This window comes from Macaca fascicularis, chromosome 13 (genome assembly GCF_037993035.2).
Source record: "Macaca fascicularis isolate 582-1 chromosome 13, T2T-MFA8v1.1".
Taxonomy (NCBI): Eukaryota; Metazoa; Chordata; class Mammalia; order Primates; family Cercopithecidae; genus Macaca; species Macaca fascicularis.
In genome coordinates this window covers 83,876,428-83,900,110 of record NC_088387.1, presented here as the reverse complement: position 1 = coordinate 83,900,110, position 23,683 = coordinate 83,876,428, and the positions used below count along the sequence as shown (strand labels likewise).

The window sequence follows — 23,683 nt, the reverse complement described above, 5'->3', positions numbered from 1 at the left end:
ATATGTGCCCAAGTATTTATGATAGAAATGATATAATATCTGGGATTTCCCTCAAAATAGTCAAGCTTCAGGTGGGGGGAATGGAAGTGTGTAGATAAAACCAGACTGGATATGTGCTGATAATCATTTAAATTGGGTGACAGGTACATGAAACTTCATTATTCTCTCTACTTTCATGTTTGAAAATCTTCATAGTAATGTCTTTAAACAACCTTTTAAATCTACTAGGCTACAGGTAGGTTTAAAATTTTTCTGACTGACAATTGGTTGAGTTTATCTGAAGACCTGGGATAAATAGAAACGAAATGTCCGGGTTAAAATAAAAGATTGTGGAGACCAAAGTTCTTATTTGCAGAAGAAGTCTTCAGGTAGTAGACTTCAGAGAGAACAGGCTGTAAAATGGTTCCTATCAGACTTAAAGTCTGTGTTGATGTGAATGTCTGAGAGGTTTAATTAGGCATATCCGACCCCCACTTCCCATCATGGCCTGAACTGGTCTTTCAGGTTGAATTTTAAGAGAGCCCTGGCCAAGGACAAAGTCCATTCAGATAGTTGGGGGAGGTCTTAGAATTTTATTTTGGGTTGACAACTGAGTACCTATTTCAGAATTGTGGTAATGCAATTGAAGATACTCTAGTCAGGGCTCTCTGCTCCTCCCATTTGACAGACAGCCACATCTTCTCATGTAGCACCAGCCACATCCTGAGATACCATGGTGAAGGTGAAGGCCAGAGTCAATGGATTTGGCCATACTGGGCACCTGATCACCAGGGCTGCTTTTAACTCTGGTAAAGTTGATGTTGTTGCCATCAATGACCCCTTCACTGGCCTCAACTACATGGTCTACATGTTCCAGTATGATTCTACCCATGGCAAATTCCATGGCACTGTCAAGGCTGAGAATGGGAAGCTTGTCATTAATGGAAATCTCATCACCATCTTCCAGGAACGAGATCTCACCAAAATTAAATGGGACGATGCTGACACTGAGTACATTGTGGTGTCCACCAGTGTCTTCACCACCATAGAGAAGGCTGGGGCTCACTTGTAGCAGGGAGCCAAAAGGGTCATAATCTCTGCCCCCTCTGCTGATGCCCCCATGTTCCTGATGGGCGTGAACCATGAGAAATATGAAAATAGCCTCAAGATCATCAGCAATGCTCCTGTACCACCAACTTCTTAGCCCCTCTGGCCAAGCTCATCCATGACAACTTTGGCATTGCGGAAGGACTCATGACCACCATCCACACCATCACTGCCCCCTAGAAGACATTTTACAGCCTATTCTCTCTGAAGCCTGCTACCTGAAGACTTTCTCTGCAAATAAGAACTTTGGTCTCCACAATCTTTTATCTTAACCTAGACATTTCCTTTCTATTTATCCCAGGCCCCTCCAGGAAACTGTGGTGTGATGGCCACGGGGCTCTCCAGAACATCATTTCTGCATCTACTGGTGCTGCCAAAGCCGTAGGCAAGGTCATCCCTGAGCTGAATGGGAAGATTACTAGCATGGCCTTCCGCGTCCCCACCACCAATGTGTCAGTCGTGCATCTGACCTGTCATCTGGAAAATCCTGCCAAATATGATGACATCAAGAAGGTGGTAAAGCAGGCGTCGGAGGCCCCTCAAGGGCATCCTGGACTACACTGAGCACCAGGTTGTCTCCTCCAGCTTTAACAGCAACACCCACTCTTCCACCCTCAATGTTGGGGCTGGTATTGCCCTCAGTGACCACTTTGTCAAGTTCATTTCCTGGTATGACAATGAATTTGGCTACAACAACAGGGCAGTGGACCTCATGGCCCACATGGCCTCCAAGAAGTAAGACCCCCAGACCACCAGCCTCAGGCCCTCAGCTGCTAGGAATTCCCTGTTGCACTAGGTCTCCTACCACACTGAGAATCTCCCCTCCTCACAGTTTCCATGCAGACTCCCCTGAAGAGGGAGGGGTCTAGGGAGCCCCACCTTGTCATGTATCATCAATACAGTCCTCTGTGCTCAGCCAAAAAAAAAAAAAAAAAAAAAAAAAAAAAAAAAAAAAAACTCTAGTCAGCAGGATTCCATGATTTTTCTCCAACAATATTCAACTGCTAGGTGTCGGTACACGTAGAGACTTGGGTTTATAAGCAGAGTTGAAGTTTCATTAAGTGGGTACACAGAGTAGCTAAGGATATTTTTAAGGAATGTTTGTAGTGCTGGACCACTGCATCTCAGCTGAGTAAGAAGGCAAGGAGATGAGGGCAATATGTATGAACAAGCAGTAGGGTGAAAGGATGAGGCTTCAATGAGATCAGAGGATTGTTTGAAAGGAAACACTGCAGTCAGTGAACTGAAAGGAAGCCATAAAATCTAGATTTGGGAGGTAGTAATGACACAGTAGAAGGGTATGACTTATGAGTGAGGAGACATGGAGGAAAGGAGGTCTTTTGGGGGCTGAAGAAATCAAGAGACGAGATGGGTCATTCATGTGGCATTAAGGATCCAAGAATGATCACAGAAGGAACAAGAGAAAAAGGCTGGAAGCCAGGTGCTAGAGTTATCAATGAAGGAGGGGGCATGGTAGGGAGGTCAGTAGATTGCCCACAGTAAGTTGGGGTGACAAGTGGAAAAGTCCAACAACTTTAAAGAAGCTGTTTTATTTGCTGTTTAATAGAAAAAAGACTTGAAAGGGAGCAATGGAGCACAGGAACATCACCTCTGTTAGGACCAACAGTAGCTAGGGAGGGAGAAAGCCAGCCTTGAGAGGGCTGCAGGGGAGAAATTCTACTAGGGGAATAGAAGACACCAGGGTTTCAGTTAAAGTGAACAATGAAGAGAATGCACACAGAGAGAAAAAGTGTTTAGGCCAATTGTTAATAACAGACTGTGGAATATAGAGAACACAAAAGACAGGTGTGGGAGGCCAGGGAAGAGCTGAAGATGGGGTTAGATTAGGTAGTGGTTCTCAGTCCTAGCCGCACAACAGAATCATCTGGGGAACTTTTGAAAATACTGATTCCTGCACCCAGATCAACTGAATTAGAATCTCTAGGGGGTAAGGCCAGGGTATGCGCAGCACAGTAACCAAACTTTCAAATACAGTCATCACCCAGTATCCATAGGTGATCAGTTCCAGGATCCCTGTGGATACCAAAATCCACAATGCTCAAGTCCCTTATAGAAAATGGCCTGCATAGAAGCTACACACATCCTCCCATATGATTCAAATCATCTCTAGATTACTTATAATAACTAGTACAATGTCAATGCTATGAAACTAGTTGCTTAGGGAATAATGACAAGGAATACAAGTCCGTACTGTACATGCTCAGTACAGATGCAACCACTCTTTTCAATTGTCCATCCGAGGTAGGCTGAATCCATGGATGCGGAACCAACAAATACAGAGGACCACTTACTTGCACACACTAACACAAATAACAGATGAGAAGGGGGAAAATGGTATCGGTGTTTATCTCTAATGAGTACATCAGAATCTTAAGGGTGAATGTCTTTATACTTTCAAATTTTTTTGTGCATATTTCAGATCGAATTTTAAAAAGGGCTTTCATTTGTTTGAGGGGGATTGCTTAAAGAAAGGGGTTTATAATACAGTCTCAATTTCTACTGTTTACATATGGAATTTATTTGGTCTGTCTGACCCAATCTGTTTCTGGCAAAAGGAGCATGACATGAGCTTTGAAAAAATATCTAAAACTTAAAAATAAAGGAAAAAGCAGTAGATCATGTCCTTTCAAAGTTATACTGGGGCATTGCTTAGCATGCCTATCAAGAAGGCTTCTAGGCAAATTGCTAAAGAAATTTATATATTTCTTTATATATTGAATCCTAGCAGATTGTGGGGGGGGTGTGTGTGTGTATAGTGTGTATATATATATAGTATGTATATATATATAGTATATATAGAGAGTATGTATATATATAGAGTATATATATAGAGTATGTATATATATATACACACACACAATGAAATATTCAGCCTTAAAAAAGGAAATCCTGCTGTTTGTGACAAGGAACCTAGAGAACGTTATGGTAAGTGAAAAGAGTCAAACATAGAAAAATACTGCATGATCTCACTTATGTGTGGAATCTAAAAGTAAAAGAAAGAAAGGGGGAAAAATCAAATACATAGTAACAGAGGGTAGAATGGTGGTTACCAGGGGCAGGAGAATGGGAAGATGTAGGTCAAAGGGTAAGTCTAGAGCTCTAACACGCAGCATGAAGACTACAGTTAATAATATTGTATCGTATATTCGAAATCTGCTAAGACAGCTTTTAGGTGTGCTTAGTACCAAAAAAGGAGGGGGTAACCACGTGAGATGATGAATATGTTCATTTGCTTGACTATATCATTTCACTATGTATATAAAAATGGCATGTTGCATACCTTTAATATATACAATTTTTAAAAGTTAACATATAATTGGCTTATTTTTAGATGTTTTAACATTTTTGTTTTAATTTCTAATAAGATAAATACTGGCAGACCATTTGGGGGACTCAATTTTTAAGAGCCAAAGGGGTTCCTGCGACTAAAGTCTAAGACTCACTGATCTAGATCTGTTTGGCATTGCCATTTACTACTAAGGGCTCACATCACTCAGCACACTCATTTCAAAATGCCCTTCCTGGTGGACTACATCACTCCTATTTCTCCAATTCTGCTTTGAACCAGCCTTTTGCCATCTCTGGTTTCCTCGTTAAGGAGTTGAATACATTTTCTTATGTATTCATTGTGTATCTGGATGACAGTCATGTATAAATTTAAGGATTATACTTTGATAGGAGGTACGGTCTGCTGATTTATACCATTAGTCCTGAGGTTCTTTTCTCTGTATTCCAAAGCTGATGAAAGAACAGGGAATATTATGAAGTGTCACAATCATTCTTAAACATTTCCCTAATGAAATGAAAGAAGACTGCAATAATCAGCTATGTCTAAAACTATTGTGTTCCTTCACAAAAGTATTTAAAAGGAAAGAACAAGTACAAAGCTTGTGAAGCAAAATGGCATAGTTTTGAAAGAATATCCAAGCTTCGGCCGGGCGCGGTGGCTCAAGCCTGTAATCCCAGCACTTTGGGAGGCCGAGACGGGCGGATCACGAGGTCAGGAGATCGAGACCATCCTGGTTAACACGGTGAAACCCCGTCTCTACTAAGAAATACAAAAAACTAGCCGGCCGAGGTGGCGGACGCCTGTAGTCCCAGCTACTCGGGAGGCGGAGGCAGGAGAATGGCGTGAACCCGGGAGGCGGAGCTTGCAGTGAGCTGAGATCCGGCCACTGCACTCCAGCCTGGGTGACAGCGCGAGACTCCGTCTCAAAAAAAAAAAAAAAAAAAAAAAAAAAAAAAAAAAAAAGAATATCCAAGCTTCAGAATGTGTCTATAATTTGAGAGACAACATTTACTTTAACATGGAAGAAGCGCACGCTTCCAATCTATGGCCAAGATCTTTCCCTCCCGATACAAGTTCCACCTTCCTCCCAGGGAAAGAACACAGTACAACAACGTAATTCCAGCTCTGTCTGTGCAGAAATCTTTCCTAGTCAGGAAAGTATAGAAACAGCAGGAGAAATCCATAATTCTGCTACTCATTAGGAAACACTTAACACTGATCTCAAGCTTCAGTATGCATTAGAATTATCTGAGAGACCTGGTAGAAATACAGATTTAAATTCACTATGCAATGTGGGTGGGGCCCAAGAGTGTACACTTACAACACAGCACTCCAGGTGACTCTAATCGAAAATGAAAAACGAGCCAGGTAGAATAGTGCATGCCCATAGTCCTAGCTACTTGGGAGGCTGAGGTGGGAGGACTGCTTGAGCCCAGGAGTTTGAGACCCCACCCCTAGCCCGTAAAAAATAAAAATAAAAATTCATACTTTGAGAAACTAGAGTATTAGAATTGGCCGCTTAGCTGTTCTATTTTTCTAGGAATCGTCCATGTAACCTTAATATCTAAATATCAAGCCCCTCTACCTGATCTGAAAGGCCCTTCACAATCTGGCCCAGGTCTTTAAACTTCAATTCCACTCCTACATCCATCTCTGCCCTTCAGTAACTCCCTAGCAGAGCCATGCTGGCCCATTGCTGCATTCCTCCTTGATGTTGACCCTTCTCTCTCTTTCCTCCTCTCTGGGAGGGACTATTTACTCTTCACAGTGGTGTGACAGGGTGGGTAAGTACATAGCACTCTGAACTCTAAAGCCAGTAGACCTGGTTTCAAATCCCAGAACACACTCCCTTTGGTAAATGTGGTTGACCTCTCTGAGCCTGAAATGACTCCTCTATAAAATCAGAGGTAAGAATAACCCACCCCAAGGCTACTACATGAGCACTGGCAGCATTTAGTATAGAGACAAACATGTTTATATCCCCCGACACACACAAAACCTTCAGTCTTCCCAGGAAAAACTGCCCTGTCCTCTCTAAATAATATAAACATCCCTCTTGGAGATAAACGCACACACACATTTTTATATGTATATGTGTGTGTTCATACACACACACACACACACACATATACAGGCCTGTCCTCACAGGACAGCCTGTAAATCCAATTCTGGTAGGATTTATATAAGCAGATACTCAGGACACTGCATTAAATCAAATCAGTATACTAAAGTTTTAAAAATAAGACAGGCCGGGTGTGGTGGCTCACACCTGTAATCCCAGCACCTTGGGAGGCCGAGGTGGGTGGATTGCCTGAGGTCAGGAGTTCGAAATGAGCCTGGCCAACCCCATCTTTACTAAAAATACAAAAATTAGCCAGGCGTGGTGGCGGGTGCCTATAATCCCAGCTACTCGAAGACTTAGGCTGGAGAATCGCTTGAACCTGGGAGGCAGAGGTTGTAGTGAGCCAAGATTGTGCCACTGCACTCTAGCCTGGGTGACAGAGTGACACTCCATCTCAAAAAAAAAAAAAAAAAAAAAAAAAGGATAATCCAAATCTGTAAGGTAGCCTACCCTCACCATCCCCCCAAAGTTATTTTACTGAGGGTTTTTTTTTTAAATGATCATATTTCTTCATATTTTGATATTTTGATGCCAAGGGGAGAAAAAGCAACCAATATTTAGGATCCCACAGTTGCCAAATAACCAAGTTTACCTACAGTAGGTGGCATATGCCTACGTATGGAAGGCGGATGGAGTTGAAATTGACTAATCCAGTCCATGTTAAAACATTCTGAGCATTTAGTATGCACAAAAATGTTTGATAATGTAAAAAAGGTGCATAAAGAATGGTTTCTTCTTTCAAGGAGCTCAACCTATTTGGAGAAAAGTACTGACAAAATGCTTTCTTCCATAGACAAAAATAGCAATGACTACCACCCTCCAAACTTCATCTTGTTCATCCTCTTCAGGAAACAGAGGAAGTTAAAAATAAGTACAATTTGGAAGATAGGTGTTTGTTTACAAATATCAGCGTCATAAAAAAGATTTAAAAGACTGTCTGCCAGGATGTGGAAATTCTCATCACATCCTCCTAACATCTGTGAGCGGTAATATTAGTCCTATTTTATAGATGAAGCAGCTGCGGCTCAACTGCTATATAAGCGTTAGCACCAATTCATGAAGCTTGGGTGGTGGAGCTAGGAACAAAGTTCAGTTTTAACTATAAGCTCATCTCCTTTGCTTAGAATTGAAATTTAAGTATTATTCCAGATCTAGGTTGAGTTTTTAGGTAGTCTTCATGTTTTGTAACCGAGGAGTCTAAACCATGCCATTTTAGATGACCTGTCTTACTGTCCGTGGCTGCACACCCATTTGGCTCCAGAATGAGAGTACATTGTTTACTAATTACCATATAAATTTGTCAGAAAGTTAGAGAACTCTTAAATAACAGCCCAAATGCCGGGGATGGGGTGGGGGTGGTCGGGGAGTAAGTTATGGACAAGCTTCAAGTACAGGTGGCTAAACAGCAGATCCAGCCTTAAAACAAGCAAACTTGAGGGCACGATTTTCTGTTCTTGTACCTGCTTCCCAAGCACCCTTCCTTCACATTTTATTTGATTCTCTCAACAATCCTATTATAGGAAGAAAATTGTCATAAAAAGAAAACTCTTAGCAGTTGTTTCAGTCCTTTTTCACACTATTAGAAAGACATGCCCAAGACTGGGTAATTTATAAAAGAAGGGTTGACTCACAATTCCACATGACTGGGGAGGCCTCAGGAAACGTACAATCGTGGCGGAGGCAAAGAGGCACGTCTTACGTGGCAGCAGGTGAGACAGATTGAATGAGTGAAGGGGGAAGAGCCTCTTATAAAACTATCAAATAGATCTCGTGAGAACTCACTATCACGAGAACAGCATGGGGGAAACTGCCCCCACGATCCAATCATCTCCCACCAGGTTCCACCTGTTGATTATGAAGGTTACGGGGATTACAATTCAAGATGAGCTTTGGGTGGAGACACAGAGTCACGCTATCTCAGCAATGATCCCAGGTCTAGTGTTCTCCCCTTAAAACTCCACCTACCCTAAGAATCAAAGTAACCATTAAATAATTATATAATGACCTAGGAAAATATCCCTGTTACATGAAAAAAATATATCATGTGCGGGATAATTCTATTTTTGTGTAAAACAAAAAACGAGTATATTTTATGCATATGTAGACATGTCAATAAGCAGAGGAAAGGTTCCAATAGTACACACCAAAGTAATGGTTCTCTCAGGTGTACAATCAAATGGACAGGAATATTTCTACTTCTTGCGTCATTTTTTAGAGTGGTAATGTTATGGGTAATTTTCAGCTTGTTTCGGTATTAGCAAGATGTTACTTCCTCCACTTACTGCCTTTAGGAATGCAGCCAAGACAGTCCTTGCATCTTGAGTTGGGAACATTACTTGTCATTGTCTAAAGCTTCTAACTGATTGAAACCTCTGGAGGTGTATATAGTAGAGTCCTAAGTTGCAAGCCTGAGATGCCCAAGGTTCTTTTGGTTGAAGTGGTTTCCTACCTATCACACAGGACTGCCATGAGTATGGAGGGTACCAACGTATATATGGAGGTGCTTTATTGAGCTATGCAAAGGCTGTGACTTCCCTCCCCTAAGCCCTTTCCTGTATATCTCTAGGCAGTTTGGACCTATTCAGCTGATATATTTGGCTCTGAAAAGCAGCAAATGTCACAATCCTAAAAGGACATGAAAGTTGTATTTCACTGAGTACATTAAGGGCACCTCAATTCCTCAGTCTAACTTCCAGCAAAATGCAAATCTGAAAGACAGAAGTTCCTAGGATCTAATGTAAGACTTCAGTATGGAGAAGGTAAGGGAGCAATTCTCTGTGCTGCTTGGGATGCCCCCCATCTAGCTTTGACAGGAACCAGTAACTGGAAGACTCCCCAGAGTCACATTCTCTTTCTGGCAGAGGTTCCAAACAGAATCTAACAGTCATTTGATGAGTAATCTCCGGCCAAGTGAGAAGACGGCTACCAGAGGCACAGCAACTCAAGCTAATTTTCATCCTCACTCCACGACTATGACACGAATGGAAAAAACCCAAGATGTGCAGATCCATTCTGGTCAAGTTAGAGGGAGGGAGGGAATTCAGGACACGAATGTTTAGGCTAAAGCCTAAAAGTGTGAAATGGACTTAAGCAATGCACACTGGCAGATAAGCAGCTAATCAAAAAGCCTATTTATTACCTGGTTAAAAGCCTAAGCATCTGCTTTCCAAAAAGCCATTTGCATATATACACAACAGACCATTAACAGTCATCACCACAGTGCTTTCCAAAATTTCGTGGTATATTTTAATAGGTTCTTAACCACACTAAGACCAAAAAAATAAATTAAAAAAATCCCATAACAAAACAATGCAATTAAAACAGCACTCATACCTACAGCAAAAGAGGTCTCTAGCCCGCCAAGCTTAATTCTGAAGTAAAAAAAATACAGCAACCCCAGCCCAAAGTTCTCCGGAAATGTAGCCCTCAAGAAGGAAATACTGCTATTGAGGTCTATAAGTAGAATATTTTCACAGTGCAAGCAAGACTAGCTATCTTCATGAGAAGTATGTAAGGAATACTAAATAGCAGGGTCACAGATGATTGCCTTTTTCACAACAGCGAATTATCTGTATCTTAATTAGGAAGATAAATCATTTGTTCTTGAGAAAATCTTCATCTCTTTTTAAAAACCTCACTGGTAATATAATTACTAAAACCTTTGCCACAGAAAAGATGCTAACACCAAAGCTGATGTGTCAATCAACTATTTTCAGTTTGTCTTTCATCCTCTTACTGCTTCGTGCCTAACAATGTTCGGAATCTTCCAACAGAAACACCAAAGTGCTTTCTTGGAATCCTGCAGAGAATTGTCTTCTTTGAGGAAAGCACGCTTTTCCAATAAGAAATATAAGAAAGCCAATGGTCTAGATTTTAACTTTTTAAAGGTAAGCTAAGTCTTTAATTTCAGAAAATCTGCTATTATACAACAAATTATTTTTTCATTCATAAAAAAACAGTCCACAGCATTCATAAAACAGGGTGGCAGAATAAAGACACTTTTCAGGTGGATTCTTTAAGAACAGATGATTAAGTTAGCAATTTAATACAGATGAAAACAAATACAATCCATATAAAAACAGAATCTGGAGTGGGAGGGAAGATGTATCAACCAAAGTAAATTCAGAGTTTTCACGCATGTAACTCAACACCTGCATTTTCTTCGCTTAAAAACCAAACTAAGGGCCGGGCGTGGTGGCTCACACCTGTAATCCCAACACTTTGGGAGGCCAAGGCAGGTGGATCACGAGGTCAGGCGATTGAGATCATCCTGGCTAAAACGGTGAAACCCCATCTCTACTAAAAACACAAAAAATTAGCCGGGCATGGTGGCACACACCTGTAGCCCCAGCTACTCGGGAGGGTGAAGCAGGAGGATCACTTGAACCCAGGAGGTGGAGGTTGCAGTGAGCCGAGATCACGCCACTGTACTCCAGCCTGGTTGACAGAGAGAGACTCCGTCTCAAAAAACAAACAAAACTAGGTACTTTAATAGGTGTTCATAAAGAAGACTACAAAAGTACTGAAAAAATATTAGCCTTACATATACCACCAAAAAAAAAATTTTTTTTAAAAAGAGAAATTAATAATCCCCATCTACAACTAGGTTAATCATAGGATTTCCCTTATAGAGACAGACAGAGAAAAGTAACTTTTTACAAGCTTAGCTTTGAGGTACAATGCCTGAGAGCTCTCAACTGGGGTGTTTCCTGCTCATGCTCTCTTCACTATAAACAAATGTGGTTTATGTAGTGGAATACATACTTGAAAAATTCCTTTAAAAAGAATCACAAGTTTCATTTTATATATACAACAAATTTTTAATTATGTACTGAAAATAAATTACAGGAAATAACTTTAAAATGCAACAGAGGACAAAGTCACAATAAACATTCCCATTGAATTCCCTTGGGGCGGGGGGTGAGATTGCAGTGCTCAAGATAAATATCACAAATATATCAAAAACTTCAAATTGTCTATGCATTCACACACTGACATGAGCCACAAACATTCCTTTCACAGGGACTGTACTTATTTAGCCTACCACAGGACCAGATTTTGCCATAAACTACAAAACTTTTAATACAAAATTGTATTTATATATTTATAATTCATATACATGCCCTATCTGTGATTTTAGAAAATAAAAGCTACACACTGTACAGACACTCTTAACTCATAGCTGTAGGCAACATTTTTGGATGGAATTTCTTCCCCAATAAAATTAATGGCATATTTTATGTACATGAAGGCTAAACTGCAAAAGACAGTTCAGTTTCCCAGATATGCATCTCCTTTTAGGGCAGGTTTATAAATTTAAAAAGGCAAGACAAATGTACACCTCAGAATTACTTTCTTAGCTACAAGAGTTGTCATGTAATTTCTGTGAAGTTTCTGATACATGCATTTATGTAATACTGGTATTGAAGGCGGTAAAGCAATATATACTTTTAATGTAGTGGCTCAATAAAGGCTTCATTGTCATTCCAATCTGATTCTTGAAACAGTGATTCATAAATTCTCTAAAAACTAAAATTTCAATGGGACACTGTGTTAAAGAGACTCTAAATAGACTTCTGAAAATATTTCCCTGAAATATCCTTTTACGTAAGACAAATTCACTAACATTAGATTAAGTAAAAAGAAACAAAAGAATTAAACATGGCACAAAGGTGCATGATTAACCAATGCTCCTCAGCAAATCTGCATGTCTTAGGAGCCATTAAAAGAATGCTTAAAACTAACAAACAATTTTCACACTCTGTGGCAGCCATCTGTGAAGCCAGTTACACTAAACTACTTCTACAGTTGATTGTAAACTTTGGTTTATTTTTATTTGAGTTCTCATTGTACAGCAAGCATGAAAAAAAAGAGAGTGGAGTCCGTGAGGAGATGAACTGTCAGTCTGTCTTTAATCTGGCATGATGAGACACCTGGTCAGTCAGGCCTGCTTTGATAGAGTTTGTTACAGACTGCCTTATGTTTTCCTCCATCAAATTATCACCCAGGGGCTTCAATACCTGTGGTATGAGAAATGTGCAAAACAAACAAAAACATGAGGTAAAAAAAGAGTTACATATAAAAATAGATATAAAAATTCAATTCAAAGCAATGATGAAAATAACCAGGAATATGGGAAATAAAAAGATGCTTCTCTCAAAAAAACTTATGATGCTACTAGACATTTTATAATGCAACAAAAATTACTTTCCTCTTATTCAAACCATTTACAATTCCTATGAGATGGATGTGCAATTCCATACCCTATATGCAGCATCAAATCTGGTATTGTGTATACAGCATTTATGCAGACCGGCCCAGACGGTCCTGCTTATTGTCCTACATGTGTAAGTGTGAACACTTCAGATAGAGAAAAAGGTTAAAAATACTGTCTAATTTTTCTTCTTGTTATTGTTGGATGACAGTCTCTGTCGCTGTGCTGATGAAAGAGCACGATGAACCATTCGACGTCTAGTAACTTCAAAGAGTTTGGAAAACACCTAAAACATGAAGTGATTTGTTAGGAGAATGACTCAGAGTGCCTCGAAGCTAAAGAGTTTAAGACTACAAGAACTTGAGACTGTAGGTTCTCACCTTCCTGGGACTCCTCTGAAGCAAAAGAAAAGAGAAATGCAAAGAAATTTAGACAAGGTTTGTTGACACAGCACAGATCTGACTAGTTGATCACCTTACCTCAACTATACTGAAAATGATTTTATACACTTTAGATTCTTCCATTTAATTGTTTTGTAATAATGGTACCTCTAAAATCCTAGAATCAATGCTGTTTAAGAGATGAATATTTCTCAAAAGAAGATACTGTACAATTATTGAAACTTATATTGCAGAAAATAATGATCCAAAATTTTAAAATAGCTAATTTTTTCTTAAAAGTGAAGCTGCGATAGTTTTGCATCCATCTTCTATTAGAATATATCAAAGAAACATCAAGTAGTGAGATTGAGATAAAAATTTAAATAGAATAAATACTCAAACATAAACTTCCCAATCGGATCTAAATAGAGCATTTCTCTAAAGAGTAAATACAAAATCCAAATTAATATAGTGGGTCACTTTATAAAATAACATCATTACAAGAAAAGTCAATATCCAATCAACTTTCTTCAAAAAAAAATGGTCTGCTTCTTCAGTCTTGGAGTTTATAGCCAAAACAAACACGGACTCGCATATCCTAGATCTTCAAATAAGTGCAATATTTCATGAGCCCAGAAATGGCATCTGAAATGCCTATTACAGTGGTCATCATTAATAACTGTAGCTTTCATTCTGGTCCTTGACATGATGTTCAAGTATTTCACAAAGATCATTTTAATAGCATCCGTAAGTGGAATTTTCTGTCCACAGGTAATTCCAGCACACAGGAGGCAGATACACAAAATGGCTTTCCTTAGTAGATACTTGCTGGGCAAGAGTTCACAGCCTGGCTTTGAATTCTGCTTTGAGGTAAAAGATTATGATGGAACGTGGTTCTCTGCTCATGGCGCTTTGCTTTACTAATTAATATTTCCATAATACAAAAGTCAAAGTTTCCTTGGTAAGAAATCCCTACAGGATTGTTCCTCATAGTACATCAGGAAATCACTACTATCTTCATGGAAGGCAATGAAGACCTGTCTACCATCCAGCATTTCTCCTGCATTGCTGCTTGCCAGTATTAGGAAGAAACTTATTTTCCTTTCCAAAAGCACCACTTCCAAACTTCTTCTCCTTACCTTCAAATCATTCATTGTTTATATTTTCTTTACTCAAAGAAAAAAAATCATTACAGACTCTGACCCTGCCCACCGTCTGGTATAATCAGGCCTACAACTAAGAATCTGTCCAGAGGACAGTACAGATTTAGGCTAACCAAAGTACATTAAAATTGTAACTTTAAAGAAAAAATCTTAAATTCATAAAGATTCTACATCTGAAAACAGAAGACATCCTTTTGACATTTCTCATATGAAGGAAAAGTAGGAGTACAAATACTGCAAAGGATGGAAAATCACAGGAAAATAAGATTAGCCACTGAAAAACCAAAAGATAGATACCAACCTGTTCCCATAGTGTTTCAGCAATCTGATCAATCATTGTTCCAATTTCTCTGAACTCCCCAGAGTATTTAACATATGCCCAAGTACAAAGAAATGTCAGTGCTAACCCCATGACAAGGTTACACAAGACGGCTATAGAGTTTAGGCCAATGAAGCCAGTCAGTCCTGAGATTATATACATAGCAAACATGACCGCAAACAGTGTGGCTGGGGTACGAGCAGCATAGAAGATATTTTTGCCATCATTGTGCTTTATAAAATTTGCATAGGTTTCTTCAATTTCAGCTTCAAGCTGGTCCTGATAACGTCGGCAGAACTCATCTCCACCCATCTTTTTTACAGAACGAAATTGTTTGATCGCCACTTCCTTGAGATCCAAGTGTTTTCGCTCCAGATCTGAAGGTGCAATGTAAGGCTTGTCCCCTCCACATACCTGGACACAGAGAATTACAGTATTACATGCTGGAAATAATTAACACTTGAAAGAAGTTCCTGTTCACAGTTTTTAGGCTCAGAAAGTCAAACCACTTACATGATTCAGTTTTAAACTCACAATACCTCACAGGTTATCATAATCTAGTTATTTTTTATATGTTGAACCTACTCAAGCAAAATAATTTTGTAATTATGACTAACTGAAACTGAAGACAAAAAAATTTTACACTGCGCTCTGTACCTGCCTTCACTTGACCATCCATACACCATAATAGTACACAAAACTGTTGGCAAGAGAGTGGGTAAAAGATAATGCCCCAAAAAGGTATTTTAATGTTTGAGCAAGCAAGTACAGAAACTGCTACTGGCCTTAAACTAATGCTACTAACATCAGAAGTCACTAATAACAGCACTCTGAATCACACATTTGTCAGAAGATATTTCGGTAGAGTTTATCTAATAACTTACTGCTCAAATTCTGTTCTCTAAAATGTGAATTATTTTCTTATAGTTTATTTCCAGCAAAGACCATAAAGGGGAATTAGGGAATAATGTACCAAAAGCTGCACGAATTAGCTCAATTATTTTAAAATTTTTTTTTTAAATACTTTTTAAAAAAATTTAAAAATCTTCTCGCTCCAGCTTCAAATTTAAATTTTAGGTACAAACCTGTTCCATACTTTTACAATAGGTATCTCTTGCTCCTGCTACTGCAGCAAGATTATTAGCTTCAGCTGTTGCCTAAAAAATAAAATGTGCCATTATTATGCAAAAAATACTCTATGACTCTAAAAATTCTGATTAACATAATAAGTTATGTACAATAAACCCTAACCTTAACCCTAACCCTAATCAACTCTGAAAATGAACCAAATAAAGTAACTTCCAGTTTTTCTTTCCTATGGAAGGGTACATTGGTATAAAGGATACAATGGTAAGTGGTTCCAATAGGACTGCCTGCCTAATTTTGTTTCACTTAGGTTGATGTTAAAGTGTGTCTGTAGAAAACACCACATATGCTCAGGAAATGGATAAAGATAAACAGATATAACCCTAAAATGTGTGGATCTCCAGGTGCTAGGAATCGAGAATTACTCATTTGGTTCTCTCTCATAATCAGTATTTTACAAGACATTTTCAAACCCACAAAACTTATTGCACGAATTTTTATCAGCAAATACTGTTTAATCTACTATAAAATGGAAAAATAGCCTAAAGTAGTAAATTTTTAAAAATATGAATGGGTTAAAATGGCACTGTCCCAAAGGAACACCATTTGAAAGAGGGGAAAAAAAAAAAAAAAAAAAAAAAAAAGACTATATATTCACTAGAAGTAGCTCTAAATCATTAACACCAAATAAAAATAAGACTTATTTCAAACAACATTCATTGTCAAAGACTCAGAATAGAAGCAGCTTAGTTCAGAGAGGCCCATATTAAGTCATCTTATAAAACAGAAATTTTCCTGTACTTTGAGCATCAGGAGAGAAGGTATTGTGGACTCTTATTTCTGGTGGCCTAGACACATGGAAGGCCTACAATCTGCAGTTACAAAAAATGTATGAAACCTTAGGACCCATGACACATACGGCCTTAAGCAAAATGTATTTGCATGCAAAAAAGCACCCCCCATTTTCAGCATTTCTCTCTAAAGCAAAGATCTTTATTCTCCCTCATAAATAAGTATATGTACAACACACATCACTCTCTCACTCTCTCTACCTGAAGCATGGACTTTGGATGTGGAAGTTCCTCTCCTTGATAAATTTTGATGTAAGCCTAAAAAGGGAGAAGATTTGTTAGACTGATGGGTTATGAAATTTGGCTCCCATCCCCCAAAGAAAGAAAAGTCATTAAATATTAAAAATAGTTCACACCATTAAAAGTAAATTCTAGGCTTTAAAAATCACCTTATTCCAACAAAGTTAACCCTGTTCTCAGTATTATTAAATTATATGCTCTAGATAATATTATAGATATTTCTATAACAAATAAAACATAAAAGTTGTAACGCATAAAGTTAGATATAAAATGCCATCCTCTTTATGAAAATAAATTCACAATTACCCCCTACTGCCAGTGTTTTAATATTTAAAAAAAATTTTTTTTCTCTTTCTTTAGAGATGGGGTCTCACCCTGACACTGAGGCTGGAGTGCAGTGGGATGATCACAGCTTACTGTAACCTCGAATTCCTGGGCTCAAGTGATCCTCCTGCCTCAGTTTCCCAAGTGGCTAAAACTACAAGGTGTGTGCCACCACACCCAGCTTAAGAAACAATTTTATCCAGTATTTTACTCTGACCAGCTTAAATTGTATTTCAGCTCAAGAAAAAAAAAAAATACCTAATTTGTGGTTTAAGAGTAAGAAGGAAAAGATGAGAGTTTGTTAGAAGTCCATATAGGGTCTTTCATCTCAACTTTTTTTTTTTTTTTTAAAGACGGAATTTCGCTCTTATTGCCCAGGCTGGAGTGCAATGGCACAACCTCAGTTCACCACAACTTCCGCCTCCTGGGTTCAAGCGACTGTCCTGCCTCAGCCTCCCGAGCAGCTGGGATTACAGGCATGCGCCACCATGCCCAGCTAATTTTGTATTTTTAGTAGAGACGGGGTTTCACCATGTTGGCCAGGCTGGTCTTGAACTCCCAACCTCAGGTGATTCGTCCACCTCAGCCTCCCAAAGTGCTGGGATTACAGGCTTGAGCCACTGTGCCCGGCTCATCTCAACTTTCTACTGACAAAACTCATTCATAACTGGGAAGGAAGCAGAGCAAGATGGCCAAATAGAAGCCTCCAGTGATCACCACCTCACAGGAATATAAAATTGAACAACTATCTACATAAAAAAGCACCTTCATAAGAACCAAAAATCAGGTAAGCAATCACAGTACCTGGTTTTAACTTCAAATCACTGAAAGAGTCACTGAAGAGGATAGGAAAAATAGTCTTGAATCGCCTACACCACCTCTCCCCCATCCTCTCAGCAGCAACCACATGGTGTGGAGAGAGAATCTGTGTGTTTAGGGAAGGAGAAAGCAGTGACTGTGGAATTTTTGCAATGAAATTCAGTGCTGCCCTGCCACAGTGGAAAGCAACACGGGGCAGAACTCAGTCAGCACCCATGGAGGGAGCATTTAGAAGAGCCCTAGGCAGCCAGCCCTGCCACCATGGGCTACAGTGCTCTGAGGTCCTAAATAAACTTGAAAGGCAGTCTAGGCCCCAAGAACCAATTCCTGGGCAAGTCCTGGTGCCATGCTAGGCTCAGAGCCACTGGACTTCGGGTGCATATGATATAGTAAGACACCAGCTAGGGCAGCCAAGGGAGTGCTTGTGTCACTCCTCCCCCAAGCCCAGGCAGTGTAGTTCACAGCTCTAAGAGAGAGTCTTTCCTTCTGCTTGAGAGGAGAGGAGAGGGGAGAGGAAAGAGGCCTTTGTTTTACAATTTGGTTACCAGCTCAGACACAGTAGAATGCGGCATAAGGCAGAGTCCTAAGGCCCCAATTTCAGTCCCCAGCTCCCAGACAAGATGTCTAAACATACCCTGGGCTGGAAGGGAACCCACTGTCTTCAGGGGTATGACCAAGTCCTGGCAGGGTTCATCACCTGCTGACTCAAGAGCCTTTGGGCTCTGAATAAGCAGCAGTGGTAGCCAGGCAGTACTTACTATGGGTCTTGGGTGAGATTCAGAAATGTGTTGCCTTCAGGTGTGACCCAGCACATTCCCAGATGTTGTAGCTATGAGGAGAGTCTCCTTCTGCTTGAGTAAAGGAGAGGAAGGCCGGGCACAATGGCTCACACCTGCAATCCCAGCAATTTGGGAGGCCAAGGTGGGCGGATCACCAAAGGGCATCTCTGGGACCCACCCAAGGCCAGAGGGAACTTGCTAGATTTGCCACCTGCTGATTATAGAACCTTTGGGCCTTGATTGACCACAGGCAATAACCACGCAATAGTCACCATGGGCCTTGGGCAAGACCCACTGCTGTGCTGGCTTCAGGTCTGACCCAGTGAAGTCCCAGGGATGGTGGCCACAATGGTGCTTGTGTCACCCCCTCCCCCAGCTCCAGGCAGCTCAGCACAGAGATAGAAACTCCATTTGTTTGAGAGAAAGTAAGGGAAGAGAACAAGAGTCTCTGCCTGGTAATCCAGGGAATTCTCCTGGATCTTACCCAAGAGCACCAAGGCAGTACCTCTACAAATCTGCAAGAATCACAGCATTATGGGCTTGAAATGTCCCTAATGCAGATATAGCGGCAGTGACCAAGATCACAACACCCAAGTCCTTTCAAATAGTTAGAAAGCCTTCCCAAGGATGACAGGTGCAAACAAGCCCAGACTGCAAAGACTATAACAAATACCTAACTCTTCAATGTCCAGACACCAACAAATATTCACAAGCATCAAGACCATCCAAGAAAACATGACCTCACTAAACAAACTGAAATAAAGCACCAGTGACCAATCCTGGAGAGATACAGATAAGTGACCTTCAGAGAATTCAAAATAGCAGTTTTGAGGAAACTCTAACAAATTCAAGATAACACAGAGAAGGAATTCAGAATCCTTTCAGATAAAGTGAACAAAGAGACTGAAATAATTGTAAAGAATCAAGCAGAAATCCTGGGTCTGAAAAATGCAACTGACACACTGAATAATGCATCCAAGCCCCTTTTTTATTTTATTTTATTTTTTTTGAGATAGGGTCTTGCTCTGTCTCCCAGACTGGAGTGCAGTGGTGCAATACTGGCTCACTGCAACCTCTGCATCTCAGGCTCAAAAGATCCTCCCACCTCAGTGTCCCAAATAGCTGGAACTACAGGCATGCACCATCATGCCTGGCTAATTTTTGTATTTTCTGTAGAGAGGAGGTTTCACCATGTTGCCCAGACTGGTCTCAAATGATCTGCTCACCTCAGCCTCCCAAAGTGCTGCGATTATAGGCATGAGCCACCTCACCCTGCCTTAGAGCTTAACACAAGACCAGAACAAGCAGAAGAATTAGTAAGCTTGGAGACAGGTAATTTGAAAATACACAGCTGAGACAAAAGAAAAAAGAATGAAAAAGAATGAAACATGCCTACGAGATCTAGAAAATAGCCCCAAAAGGACAAATCTGAGAGTTCACTGCCTTAAAGAGGAGTAGATAAAGAGATAGGGGTAGAAAGTTTATACAAAGCAATAACAAGAGAACTACTCACACCTAAATACCAATATTTAAGAACAAAAGACTATAGAACACCAAGCAGACTTGACCCAAATAAGACTGCCTCAAGACTACCTACCAAACAAACTCCCAAAGGTCAAGGGTAAAGAATGGATCCTGGTTGGGCATGGTGGCATATGCCTATAATCCCAGCACTTTGGGAGGTCAAGGTGGGAGGACTGCCTGACCCTGGAGTTCAAGACCAGCCTGAACAACGTAGAGAAATGACATCTCTATTAAAAACAACAAGAGACCAGGCACGGTGGCTCACATCTGTAATCTCAGCACCTTGGGAGGCTGAGATGGGAGGATCACTTGAGGCCAGGAGTTGGAGACCAGCCTGTTAAACATAGCAAGACCCCATTTCTATTAAACAACAACAACAACAACAAGAAGCACGAATGGATCCTAAATGCATCAAGAGAAAAGAAACAAACAACACACAAAAGAGCTCCAATACATCTGGGAGTAGACTTCTCTGTGGAAACCTTACAGGCCAGGAGAGAGTAGCATGACATAAAGTGCTGAAGGAAAAAACATTTTTCCTAGAATAGTATATCCAATGAAAATACCTCAAACATGAAGGAGAAATAAAGACTTCCTCAAACAAAAGCTGAGGGATTTTATCAACATCAGACCTGTCCTACAATAAAGGATTTTAATGAGCAATAAGAAATGACCTAAAGGTTCAAAACTCACTGGTAACAGTAAATACACAGAAAAACAGAATATTATAACACTAATTGTGGTGTGTAAACTGATCATATCCTGAGTAGAAAAACTAAAAGACGAACCTATAAAAAATATTAACAACCACAACTTTTCCAGACATAGACAGTATACTATCAATAGAAACAACAAAAAGTTTAAAAAGTGGGGGGATAAAGTTACAGTGTAGAATTTTTATTAGTTTTCTCCTTCCTTGTTAGTTTGTTTAGGCAATCAATGTTATCAGTTTAAAATAAATATATTATAATTGCAAACCTCACGGTAACCTCAAAAAACAAACAACAGATACACAAAAAATAAAAAGAAATTAAAACATACCACCAGAGAAAATCACCTTCACTAAAAGGAAAACAGGAAGGTAGGAAGACCACAAAACCACCAGAAAACACTAACAACATGGCAGAGGTTAACTTCTTATCAGTAACTTTGAGTGTAAATAGGCCTCTCCAATTAAAAGGCACAGAGTGGCTGAATGGGTTTTAAAAACTGGTGATACACACTTCATCTATAAAGACACGCAGAGACTGAAAATAAAAGTATGGAAAAAGATACTCCATGCAAATGGAAATCAAAACAAGAGCAGAAGAAGCTACACTTATATCAGACAAAGAAGATCATTATATAATGATAAAGGGATCAATTCAAGAAGAGGATATAACAATTGTAAATATATATGCACCCAATACTGGAGCACCCAGATATATAAAGCAAGTATTATTAGCAACTAAAGAAAGAGGGCTGGGCGCGGTGGCTCATGCCTGTAATCCCAGCACTTTGGGTGGCCAAGGCAAGTGGACCACTTGAGGTCAGGAGTTCGAGACCAGCCTGGACAACATGGTGAAACCCCATCTCTACTAAAAATACAAAAATTAGCTGGGCATGGTGGTGTGTTACTGTAGTCCCAGCTACTCAGGAGACTGAGGCAGGAGAATCACTTGAACCTGGGAGGCAGAGGTTGCGGTGAGCTGAGATTGCTCCACTGCACTCCAGCCTGGGCAAAAGAGTGAGACTTGGTCTCAAAAAATAAATAAATAAATAAATAAAAATTGAAATCATATCAAGTATCTTCTCTGACCACAATGGAATAAAATCAGTAACAAGGAATTTTGGAAACTATACAGACACATGGAAATTGTATTAATACAACAGGCTCTTGAATGACCACTAGGTCAATGAAGAAATTAAGAAAGAAATAAAACACATTCTTGAAACAAATGAAAATGGAAGCACAACATACCAAATGTATGGGATACAGCGTTAAGCAGTACTAAGAAAGTATATAGTAATAAATGCCTACATCAAAACAGAGGAAAAACTTCAAATAAACAACCTAACCATACATCTTAACCAGAAAAGGCAGAGCAAACCAAACCCAAAATTGGAAGAAAAGAAATTAATGAAATAAAAATAAAAATAATACAAAAGATCAGTGAAGCAAAAAGTTGATTCTTCAAAAAGATAAAGTCAACAAACCTTTAGCCACACTAAGAAAAAAAGAGAGACGACCCAAATAAATAAAATCAGAGATGAAAAAGGAGACATTACAACTGATACCACAGAAATCCAAAGGATCATTAGAGGCCACCATGAACAACTATATGCCAATACATGGGAAAGCCTAGAAGAAATGGATCAATTCCTAGACATATACAACCTACCAAGATTGATCCATGAAGAAATCTAAAACCTGTCAGACCAATAACAAGTAACCAGATCAAAGCCATAATAAAAAGTCTTCCAACAAAAAAAAGCCCGAAAGCTAATGGCTTCATTGCTGAATTTTATCAAACATTTAAAGAACTACTACCAATCCTACTCAAACTATTCCAAAAACCAGAGGAGGAGGGAATACTTCTAAACCAATACTGCAAGGCCAGTATTACCCTGATACCAAAACCAGACAAAGACTCATCAAAAAATTACAGGCCAATATCCCTGATGAACATTGTTGCAAAAATCCTAAATAAAATACTAGTACACTGAATTCAACAACACATTAAAACAATCATTCATTATCACCAAGGGTCAGGCAGGGATGCAAGGATAGTTCAACATACACAAATCAATCAATCAATCAATCAATCAATCAATGAGTGTGAGACATCGTGTCACCAGAATGAAAGACAAAAACCATATGACCATTTCAATTGATGCTGAAAAAGCATCTGATAAAAATTCAACATCTCTTCATGGTAAAAATCCTCAAAAGGTACAGAAGGAACAGATCTCAATATAATAAAAGCTATATAAAACAGACCCACAGCTAGTATCATACTGAACTGGGAAAAACTGAAAACCTTTCCTTTAAGATCTGAAACAAAACAAGGAAACCCACTTTCACCACTGCTATTCTACACAGTACTGAAAGTTGTATTTCAGTACAAACTTTGAGAAAATGATAGTGGCTTCAATAAATGGTGCTGGGAAAACTGAATATCCATATGCAGAGGAATGAAACTAGACCCCATCTCTAGCCACATATGAAAATCAAATCCAAATGGATTAAAGACTTAAACCTAAGACCCCAAACTATGAAATTACTAAAAGAACATATCAGTGGCCAGGCATGATGGTTCACACCTGTAATGTGTGGGAGGCAGAGGCAGGCAGATCACTTGAGCTCAGGAATTCGAGACCAGCCTGGCCAACATGGTGAAACCCTGTCTCTACTAAAAATACAAAAATTAGCTAGGCATGGTGGCAGGTGCCTGTAATCCCAGCCACTCAGGAGACTGAGGCCAGG

At 39.6% G+C, this 23,683-nt stretch overlaps 1 protein-coding gene and 1 pseudogene across 10 annotated transcripts in view; one reads left to right on the top strand and one right to left on the bottom strand.

Annotated features, from left to right (window-relative positions):
- Positions 1–712: 712 nt before the first annotated feature.
- LOC102146070 (glyceraldehyde-3-phosphate dehydrogenase-like) lies at positions 713–1,825 on the top strand (annotated as a pseudogene).
- A 9,492-nt stretch (positions 1,826–11,317) lies between these two features.
- The window catches only part of ATL2 (atlastin GTPase 2), a 79,498-nt gene continuing 67,132 nt past the window's right edge, over positions 11,318–23,683 (bottom strand). For 5 of the 10 annotated variants that reach the window (XM_065527168.2, XM_045369478.3, XM_065527167.2 and 2 more), the window contains 4 exons: positions 16,733–16,789; positions 15,680–15,751; positions 14,577–15,008; positions 11,318–12,538 (listed from right to left, as the gene is read on the bottom strand). In XM_065527168.2, the coding sequence (XP_065383240.1) occupies positions 12,419–12,538; positions 14,577–15,008; positions 15,680–15,751; positions 16,733–16,789 (681 nt within the window). In that variant the 3' untranslated portion in view covers positions 11,318–12,418. Of the gene's footprint in view, positions 13,019–13,112; positions 13,128–14,576; positions 15,009–15,679; positions 15,752–16,732; positions 16,790–23,683 lie in introns of all 10 variants that reach the window. The other 5 variants (XM_045369477.3, XM_065527166.2, XM_074011956.1 and 2 more) reach the window with 2 other exon arrangements.